At 36.8% G+C, this 11,193-nt stretch overlaps 1 protein-coding gene across 5 annotated transcripts; it reads right to left on the reverse strand.

Annotated features, from left to right (window-relative positions):
* Positions 1 to 4,883: 4,883 nt before the first annotated feature.
* Positions 4,884 to 10,832, reverse strand: LOC122005960 (probable LRR receptor-like serine/threonine-protein kinase At2g28960). 5 transcript variants are annotated; one of them, XM_042561228.1, is made up of 10 exons: positions 10,584 to 10,832; positions 9,341 to 9,785; positions 8,950 to 9,013; positions 8,130 to 8,356; positions 7,790 to 7,916; positions 7,197 to 7,262; positions 6,917 to 7,103; positions 5,831 to 6,177; positions 5,321 to 5,472; positions 4,884 to 5,250 (listed from the first exon to the last, which is right to left on the reverse strand). In XM_042561228.1, the coding sequence occupies exons 2-10, from the start codon at positions 9,710 to 9,712 to the stop codon at positions 5,002 to 5,004; spliced, it is 1,791 nt and encodes a 596-aa protein (XP_042417162.1). In that variant the 5' UTR covers positions 9,713 to 9,785; positions 10,584 to 10,832; the 3' UTR covers positions 4,884 to 5,001. The 5 variants fall into 5 exon arrangements, with proteins under 5 accessions (XP_042417162.1, XP_042417160.1, XP_042417161.1 ...); XM_042561226.1 differs by having other exon boundaries at positions 9,341 to 9,797; positions 10,584 to 10,831; XM_042561227.1 differs by having other exon boundaries at positions 9,341 to 10,832.
* Positions 10,833 to 11,193: the final 361 nt, after the last annotated feature.

Below are 11,193 nucleotides of genomic sequence, written 5' to 3' on the forward strand. Positions count from 1 at the left end.
ATATTAAGGAACTTGAAAGGTCGATTTGGAGGTCAATCCTTCGCTAGAGTGTGCACTATGGTGCAAGAGTGGTTCGAGAGACACCCGGGCGCCATAAACTCCGCATAAGCATCGAAATCTACCAATAACTAAAAAGAATTCACCAAAGCTCTATCTAATTTACAAGAAATCATACCATTGGTCCAAGTGAGATGATATCCAATGGAGCGAAGATCCACCAAACCGCATACTTGAGTAAAAATTTAGAAATCCCGCATTTCATAATTGGTAACTGAAGAGCCCCCTTGTCTATCCAGTGTCGATATAATAGAATTAAAATCATCAAAAATCAACTATGGTTTCGGAATGGACTCCCTAAGATCTGTAAGAGCCTCCCATAACGGTCTCCGAGCAACAATAGAATGAAGCCCATAAATAAATGTAACTAAGAAGTCCCTCCCGAAAATCTGACACCGGACCCGACAATGAATGGATTGTTCGGTCATTGAGAGCACATCCATATCAACTCTGTGTACGTCCCAAAGAAGCAATATACGGTCATGATTAAACATATCAAAATTATGAACATACCCCATACCTGAAAACCGCTGACGCATAATAGGGTCAAGAGAATTGTCGTCCAACTTTGTCTCCAATAATGCCATCACTTGAATATCTTTCTGTTTGAGAAGCCGGTGCATCCCCCCCCCCCCCTCCATGTTTTAGGGACTTGTGAAAACTCCTAATGTTCCATACAGATACCTTCATTTTACACCACCTGATCGAGCTGCTCGGGCCGGTAGTTGTCGTACACTCTATGGGGGCACTGTACTGCCAATCACTTCCTTGTTCTTCCCTTTATTACATATGGAATCAGTCTGAGAGGATGTAGAAGAAGATGATCCCAGTGTCACTGATATAGCCGGAGATGATTCTGTCGAGGATCGATTTGCATTACTACTAGCCGTTGGGACTGATGATCCGCTGAAGAGGAAGAGGCCTCCTTGCTACTTGAAACCTCCGGTATAGCAGACAACTCCTCTTCCGCATTCAGCACCTCTACATGATGTACGTGCTGCGCGCCCACCTCTTCATGATCTAGGGGAGGTTCAATTGTCACGGGCTTAGGACTATGTACCACCACAATTGTCAATCCATTCTGTGTCGCCGGTTCCTCCACATTCTGCGGTTGTTGGTTGGTTTGCCTTGCCTGAGTTCTATATCTCGGTTGCGATCTCCTTCTCCCCCAGTTACCCGTTGATTTCGACCTTGGCCTCCCTTCATGAGGCGCATTCAAATTTAGTTGAGATGCACCCCGACAGTCTTCCTTTCAATGACCAATCTTCTTACAAACTTCACAATATTCGGACATCATTTCATAAACAATCATGAGATCAACCTGGGCTCTAGTAGGTAACGTGATTGATACCTCATAAATTCTATCCCCAATGATCGGAACCTCCACCAAGAGACGAGCAAACTCCAGCCGCTCCCTTGATCGCGTCAAGTTATCTGTGTATAGAGGCTTCCCTATCTCTAAACCAATCATACTCAGTACTTTCTGTGACCAACAATATGGTGGTAACCCATGGATTTGAATCCAAGCTGGAACTAGCTGGCCATCCTCATGGAAGAGAAAATACTTTGGCATAAGCTTCAAGAAAATGGGAACTCCAAAAGCAAAATAAGGCCCACCTTGCAACACACCATCTCGATCCTCTTTTGTATCAAAACAGTAGACCACGCACTCACTTTTGTGCATAAAAAATTTGTAGGGAACCCTCCATTGATTGGCAATCGCATAGACTTCATTTCTTCTCGGATGTTTGTCCATGAAACAACCAACAAGACAAAAACCCATGGTGTCTTCAATGTCATCGATATCATCAAAGTCGAAAGATAGCCTCTCGCCTTTAGCTTCATATTGCTCCAGAGACACGCCTGATGTTGGCTTCCAATTGTTTTTGAATAAGCTTGCCCAAGTCTTCTTCTTTTGCGTCACCTGTGCCGGTTGGGTAGGTGGAACAACATCCTTCTAATTATCACCATCTCCAGCCCCTAGTATTGAATTCGGCGTCACCCCCTCCGTTGGTGCAGCCTCATTCACGTTGATAGTCTCACCAATAGCCTCAGGCATTCCATGTTCATCCACCTCAGCACCATTTTTTGAGATTAGAAGCCTTATCATTAGAAATGTCCTTCACAGATTGGTCCACCTCACCAGAATGAGAGTCCACTTCAAACTCCTAGTCCACTTCATGAAATCCATTGGCTGCCAAGTTGACCGCTTCAATGTGACTAAATCTTTGCTCTTCATATAAGGCAATTTGCAATTCACATGCTTGACTCAAGGGAGAGTACTGAGTCCCTTTTTCTTCTTTCCCATTGTGGAAAGTTGATACCTAAGCACACTTCAAGAAAATTAGCTTCCTAAATAAAAGCCACTGAATAAAAACTAGGAAAGTGCCCCATCCAAGATTTGCCAATCAATGGGAAGATATTTGGCAATTAATTAATGCAATGAATGCAAATTAATGAAAATATTTATCGTTGAAAACTTTCCTTCTTTGACAAAACTTGGCCGGAGATGACAACCACCTGAGTTCGCCACCGAGAAAAGCTGCTACCAGAAATCACCAACCGACTTTTAACTCTAGAACTCACAGAGGGCAACGAAACCAGAAAAAAAAAACTAAAGAGAGAGAAACAAGGGGAGAAAAGAAACCCAACGGATGGAAAAACCTCCCGCTTGCAACGGTGATGAGAAAGAGAAAGAGGAGGAAGAGTGAGAGGGGGGATGAAAGCGCCCACACAGGTCGCCAAAGAGTGACTCCGATATTCCTACCAACCTCCAATCAATTTCTCTCTAGAATTAGAAGGGAGAGCTTCTCTCTCTAGATCAAAGGGTGACTGCACACGAGTTAACCTTGGTTCAGTACAATCCGAGCTTTGGATTTGCACCCACCCTTGCACACTCATGCGTGATAGAGTCTCTCTCCATGCATATGTTTATAACATCAATACATGTATCATAATTTAAACCAACAATAAAGTAAAAAGACTTCTAATATGGGACTGAACTCATGCACAAAAGAGCCTCTTCGTCTCTACCTCTTTATTCTATTCATATTTCCAACACCTTTGTTGTTCATGTCCTTAGTCATTTGTTTGAAGAACTCCATTTCAATTATCTCTTTAAGTTGGATTGCTACTTCAGCCTTTCGAGGTCTCATACTGCTTGATGAGTCTGTACGACTCAATGCTAGCTGAAGAACCTTCCACGCAGAGCTAGAGTCATAGCATCCGTTCAATATTTTATCAACAAAATCCGTTTCACTGGCAACTCTCAGAGATATCCATCCGACAATGTGTAGTTGCACAATACCAATAGGGTTCAATCACCGTTTTATGAAGAAACACATTTGGAGTTAGACTAAATTATGAAAAACAATGAACTTCGTGACACACTGAAATCCTGAATCACTTTCTTAGCATATAATAAAAATAAACTCATTCCAAAATGCTTAAACCAATAATCTAAAAGACGTTACCTTTCAACTAGTGTTCTAAAAATCGATCTAGGCGGTTGCCTAGGTGCGGCCTAAGCGCTAGGGGCCAGTCAACCATACTGAAAACATATTAGTCGGCCAACCTAAGCGGCATTGGCGCCTAGATGGGATTAGGTGGCCCCAGGCACTAACTAACCGTTCAAATTATCTATGCACGGCAGAAATAGTGCAGGGTTTTTATAATTTTTTTTAGTTTGGGCTTTTAAATTTAAAGTCCAATTAAAAAATAGAAATGTAGCATTTTTTTATTGGGCTTAAGTTTTATAAGTCGTAAACTTTGATCCAACAAGGAAATCGATTTGTTGACTTACCCTAGTAGTTAGCACCAAACTTCATCTTCATCATACTGAATAACTAGAGTTAGAGAAACTAGAGCAATGAAGAAATCCACATTTATGAGAAATCATAGAGTCAAAAAATTAGAGAGATCAAGTTGAAGAAAAAATTGTTGTATGTTCTTAACTGAGTGAGTTAGAAGTGATTGAATTAAAAGTTGGCTAAAGGCTCATCCTTTGGAAATGTCATTTCATCAGATAACCCCAAAGAAGCTCTAGAGTGAGAGAACTTTACGAATATGATTTTACATCCGAAAAGAAGAGGAGGATCATAATGATGATATTGAGTTCCTGTCCGATGAAGAACAAGTTGTTGAAAATTATGATGAAGTAGAATAAGTTTGTAATATCTTATTAATTGTGTATTTTTGAACTCATTTTAAATTTGATGTTATTGTGTTGGAGTTTTAGAATGTGATTTATTATGTAATTTATGTTGATACCGTGAAATCCGTCTAGCAGCGTCTAGTCCATGCCTAAGTGGCCTAGGCGCTGATCTAGCGTCCGACTAACACGTAACGAATTTTAAAATCTTGCTTTGAACAATACAGCTTCAAATAAAAATCTGTCGATTCTATGCCTAAAAACAGAGTATGAATTGAGCAATGTACTTCATACCTTAGCCGGATTTACCAAGAAGCTGCAGAGAAAATCCCAAAATCACTCCCTTTTCTATATCGCTTTAAAAGGTAGGAAACCCTGAGGAGGAGGATGAAATAGGGAAAACATGAAAAGCTGTGGGAATGTGAACTCGACGAGGAAAAAAGCGAAATTGGAACGAAACATCAAAGCAAAAATGACTAGTGAGATTAAAGTAGTTCAATAATATTATAGTTGTTTTAATAGAAACATCGAAAGATAGATTATCTTAATTTTCTTACTTCAGTAGTTCAATAATATGCTAGTAGTTCTAATGAAATTATTTCAACGTTGGTCATTATTATTTATTTTTAATACTATTTAGTTTTAATACTAGTAAAGTTATTGTAAATAATGTTGATTGAAATGAATCAAAATTATTTTAATATTGATCAAAACAAGTTAACAAGATAATAATGACATCAATAGAAATTTCAAGATTAATCCATTGAACCCTAAGAACATCTTGCCTATGAAAATTACATATGTACGTAAAATCTGTCCATGCTTTCCAACTTCATTTCTAATGCCTTCTTACTCCTTTTGCATTCAACAAGTTTTTCTTGCAAGACTTTCAACTTGCAAAAAAGAATTGCACTTTCTTCATCCAATATCATTATCTCCTCATCTAGCTCTTCGCTTTGGTGGATTACAAAATCCAATTGTTCTATTGCGACACTTTCCTGCACAGGGTCATGCCATTTGAAAAAGCCACAGTCACCGGCCATCTGCAAAAGAACAAACCAATCATTCCTAGGAAAAGTATATTGCAAGATCTAAGATAAATGCAAATCGTACTTTCCAATTTTTGCATCGCCAAAACCTTCTACCAGGGGTATTGTGTGTCCATGATGTGAACAAATTGGCTGACAGTTTATGCATGCATATGGGGCGATCAGCTTGAGCAATTGAGGTTACAAATGCTTCTTCCACTTGTTCATTTTCCATATCTGGAGGGAGCAGTAGACAAACACTGAGAATGTGAAAAGAAACACTGTCCATTGTTGGGATTAACAATGTGCAACTCGTACTAGAAATGTAGCATACATCAGCAAATATTTATGTCCTACTTTACAAAGATTCTCAGTTGATGGTCATCTAAGATTATCATCTCTCGAGGAAATCATTTTCTCTTATATCACATGGCAATTATTTTTATGGTTATCCTAGATGTTTAGTAAAGATTATGGAACCAAAAATGGTAATACGATATTTCCATCTTATTTTCTAAGAAATTTTTTCACAAACCATCAGGAAACAAAAACATAATGTCCTATTCAACTGTAAGGTTGGATTGGTTAGTCTCACCTTTATCGTTCATGTCCTCAGTCATCTGTTTCAAAGGCTTCATTTCAATGATCTCTTTCAGTTGGATTACTACTTCAGCCATTCGAGGTCTCCTACTGGCTGATAAGTCTGTGCAACTCAATGCTAGCTGAAGAACGTTCCACACAGAGCTAGGGTCATAGTATTCGTTCATACTTGTATCAACAAAATCTCCTTCACCGGTAACTCTTAGAGATATCCATTGAACAATGTGTTGTTGCACTTCTGGGCCACGAATTATTGGAGGTTGGCCAGTAATCATTTCCAGAAGGATTATCCCAAAGCTATAAACATCACTTGCATCACTGGCATAGCCAGTACGGAAATAACTGGAAAAAAAAAATTTAAGGTCACAATTGAATTAAAATAGCAAGAAAAAACTATTGTTACTTTGCCTTTTCCTGGAAAACTAGTGGTGTGGTGACACTATCTAATGTTAAGAATGAAAATGGAAGAACAAGTCGCACCTTCCAGATTAACGAGGAAAAAGTAAGTTCTATGGACATCATAGCAGATTCAGTATTGGCTCTTAGTTTAACTAGGAACAAAGCATCAGGTTTTATTTACATACTTATATTCAATTGGTAACTAATTGCAATTCCAAAAATTAAGCTTTGTACCATCCTCCAAACCATGGGCTAGGGAGATAGCAGAGTTCTTTTTCAAATAATAGAGATGTATCATCTCCAGCATAATTGTTATAAAAAAGACAAGGCAAGCTATAGTTTTTGAACATTTGCGAGAAACCTCATTTTTAATTTCCACATGATTCTTTTGTAAGTTGCCTATTATGGTTAACAAAGTTGACACTTTCCCAATCTCACTGTCTATTTATGTGCTATAAAATAGCTCATAAAGAATTCACTATACATTTTCTTTATTTATAAATTCATAACTTCCTTCGACACACCAAACCATCTTCTTATTTCTAACATAGACATACTAACTAAAGAATTGGCAGTCATGATAGTATGCAATAAAGTGTTATATTAGTCTAATCAGGACTAACCATGTGGTTACTACAGTACTTGACTACCTCTAGAAAGTATGGTGGAGAAAAGAACATACGCTGGATCAATATACCCTACTGTTCCAACCACTCTTGTGGTTGTATAAGTGTCATTCTCATTCCAAGCCTTGGAAATTCCAAAATCTGTTATTTTAGCCTCTAAATCTGCACCCAAGAGAATGTTTGAGCTCTTCACATCCCTATGAACTATTGGCGGGTTGCATCGCGTATGCAAATAGTCCAATCCTAAATTAAGTATAGAGAATTCATGTCGAGTTAAGAGAAATATGCACAAATCCAAAATAAAGTAAAAGAACAAGAAGCTTTATAGTTTAAAACCTTGTGCAGCTTGGTATGCAATTTGGAGCCTCTGTACCCATGTCAACACAGGAAACCCAGCTTCACCTACGATTGAGAGAACATAGGAATAAGAAAGATCATAGTCATTGCCCAAATATTTCTAAACCCCAAGTTTATGCATCTATATTTGAAAAAGAAATCTAATACTCCAACCACATATTGAATGTTGCTTAATGCTTACAACAGAAACTTTGCAACCTTTAATGATTAGGACTAATACAAACTATTGAAGATTTGTGTTCATTATAATATCTTTTAATTTTAGGGGAAAAAGGTAATTTCTACACAAATGACTGAACATTCTTCCATAGACTCAATAAAGCATCTTACATAATAAAAAAGTAAAAGAAACCAGCAACAAAACAAGATATGGTATTCCATGTTGATTATGATTAGGTGATCATTTCCTTGAATGTTTATCATTTTACTACAAAATTCAATAAACACGACTAAGCAGGAAATATACTCTTAGATCAGCATCACACATCTTATCATTTCTTTCCATGAGTCTCAATTACACTAGGCAATCTATTGATTCAAATTACAGTGTTAGAAATGTCATAGTGCAAAACCTCTCAGATGGTCTTGAAGGTTTCCTTGAGGCATGTACTCATAGACAATAGCAAGGTAGCTTCTATCCTTGCAGTAACCAATTAAAGAAATTAGATTCGTGTGGTGAACTTGGGTTAAGCTCCTCAACTGCAATACAATACAAAATGTTATCATGCATATTCATACATTTGTCAAAATTCATTCTATCTCTAATTCAGTTTAATCACCGGTGGCCAATTGCATCTTTTTAGTGATCACTATAGCATACACTAGTGGATATTGTTCTCACCGTCTTCTAATTTGGTTGCTGGATTTCTATTATCTTCAAAATTTGAAGGTCTAGTGAAATGAATTATATACCTCAGCAAAGAACTCCATGTCACTCTGTTGTGATGAGTGTCTCTGTAGCTTGATTGCGACATCAGTTCCATCTTCCAAAAGTCCATAATAGACTATACCAAATCCCCCTCTGCCAATGACTGTCTCAAAGTTGTGTGTCATTTTTACTATTTGTTCATAGGTGAACAAGTGAGCATTACTTTGAAACCTATTATCTGTAAATTCGGCAATTCTTTCTGCAACCAAACCTTCCATACAGAAACCACATTGACATAACTGAATTAGGCACGGATCCATCATATTTGTGTAATTAAAACATTGATTAGCCATAAGCCTATCTAGCTTCTTAAGTATGATCACATTAGGAAATATGAAAAGGAAAGATCATTTCTCTTTCTTTTTTTTCTGTTCTCCAAATTATGAGAACTACCAATTGAAGTAAAAAACTATTGAAAGTATGATGAAACATGATGCCAGTGGTCTTCTCATGACTGATCTTGAGAGACTCAAACTCAACAATAGTCCTATAACATTTCACAAAACTAATTTATGAAGGGTGAATTGACATCAGAGATTTTTTATAGTTGCTGACAATTGAACAAAGCATAAGGGAGACGATTAGAGAATGGCTCAAATTGTATCAACCGGAAGTTTTCAAGTTATTTAAATGATAAACAGAAGATTCCTTTTCTTTCTTGGGATAGATTTGTCTGGCTTGTATTTATTTTTATAGTGGAAATTTTCATTTGTGGTTTGGGGTCGATAACCTTAATCTTTCTGTATGCTACTGTTAGCATATAGATATAAGAACAAGTGAGTGTTTTTTTTCTCAAGTACAAACCTGGAATATCTAATTCATTGCTAGCATGTTCGTGCCAATTCTCATTTATGTTTGTTTCTTCTTCCTGAAAAGAAGCAGAAAAATAATATTTTGAAATTGATATAATAGTAGAAGCTCAACTCATGATTAGCCTAGAAGAATAATTTTGGCATAACTTCAGTAACCGTAATCCATTGAATTCAGTCGCACAATAACAATGTTGCTCAATCACCATTTTATGAAGAAAACATATTAGGAGTTAGACTAAGTTACAAAAATCTACCATGGCTAACATGTACGAAGATCGAAGTACATGTATTAGTCTTAGAAAATAAGTTTAAACTGATTGCATTTATCAAGAATGAGGATCAAAAGTTCAAACCAAGCACATGCAAAAAAGATGAGCATATACCTTAAACCGCCTAAAAACTTGTGTGAAATGGATGAGTGGAATAAGCGTCAAGTATTTTGTTATTTTTTCTTGTGCCCCTCTGAGTTCATTCTGAATCCGCTTACCTTTGACCACAAGGTAGATAGAACTTCGTTGCTGGCAGCTAATAGCGAGATCATGACACTGAAGCAAGACCTCCTCCATCTTCTGAAGTGTTTGCATGGAAGCATCACCAAGCTCCCTGTCATCGAGCATCTCGAACTGTTTTCCTACCAATTCTAAGTAATCTACTAACTCCTTAAATTCCTTCTTCATCAGTTGTGCATTAGTAGCTGCCTTTATAACTTTACCAATCAGGGAAATTGCCGTGGCCACATCACTTATAGCCGCCATATTCGCTACCACCAGCAACTTTTGTGTCCTACAAAGGATGGCCCCACTTGTTCTGTATTTTGATGTATGACACCTACAATAAAACCTTTTTTTGAAAGAGAAATGAACTTAGATGACTTAGATCCTGTTCACTTATAGGGACCATAGAATCAATAGAAATATACAAAATGTCTCGAAATAATAACTAGGGCAGGAGATTCAATTAACCGAGATTCAGAAGCTGAAATTTCACCTCTCCTATCAATAGGTTTAGCTAGAGCATTTATAACATGACCCAAGTAACCCTCACGAACGGGTATTTGAGCAATTCATCTTTACAGAACTTCCCTCTTGTATCATCAAAGCATCACCCATTAATACAATCATATAATATATAAATACTTCATCTAATTAGGAAGACTAATCAGGAATAAAACTAAACAGAGTTGCATCTAACTAAGGAACATCAAAGACTAGATAAAGGAAAGAGAAGAAGTAACACAAATTAGAAATTCAATTTCTAAAAGTTTTAGATTTTGTAAAAAAAAATATTTTTAATTTTGGTAGACCCTCTTGTTTAGGATGATGGAAAATACAAAAGTAATGAACTTAGTGACACGCTAAAATGCTGAATTACATGCTTAACATGTATGTTAAACCAATGATCTAAAATAGATTAAAATAGTTAATATTGTCAATGGACATTTGGACTATTACAAATTCGAAACTGCACTTTTACCTTTCGGCAACACAGTTTCAAGATACTACTGCAATCTTCCTCTTCAGCAAATAAAGAACTTGTTGATTCTATGCTTAAAAGTTAGACATATGCTTTGGAAAATAATACTTGCAGAAAACTGAGTATGTATGAATTGAGTGATGTACTTCATACCTTAGCCAGATGAATCCCAGATGCAAATTTATCAAGAAGATGAAGAGAAGAGCCCAGAATCAGCCCCTTTTCTATATCGCCTTCTAGTGTATTTAAACTTAACTTTTCACAGGCTTAAAAGGTCGGAAACCCTAAGGAGAAAGAAATAGGGAAAACATGAAAAGCTGTGGGGTTTACTCTCTGCAGTTTCGAGGAAATAGGAACAAGGATTCCTTTTATTGTATGCAATTTGGAAGCCCTTTCGTCCTAGCGCGTGGGGCTTAATCATTCAGTTAGTTAGAGTCAAGAGATGGAAACTCAAAGCTGCGATGAATAGGATTTCCAATCCGGTGGGTGGGAGAAAGCAAATGACGCGTTAAAGCTTGTTTCAAATAATTTTATATAATATTTTTATCAAATGATGTTGACCCTAATTTAAACAAATGCTTTTACAAAATTAATTATAGTTGAAATTGCTCTAGTACTGATTAACAGTTCGTATTATCCCAACACTATTAAAAAAAAACAGGACGGAATATCGAATAAGGGTCGAATTGAATAATTAATTAAAATTATTTTAATATTATTTCCGGATTGTGATTGTTGTGTCTTAAAAAAAAAATGTTTCTAT

The sequence above is a fragment of the Zingiber officinale genome, chromosome 7B, assembly GCF_018446385.1.
Source record: "Zingiber officinale cultivar Zhangliang chromosome 7B, Zo_v1.1, whole genome shotgun sequence".
NCBI classification, from domain to species: domain Eukaryota; kingdom Viridiplantae; phylum Streptophyta; class Magnoliopsida; order Zingiberales; family Zingiberaceae; genus Zingiber; species Zingiber officinale.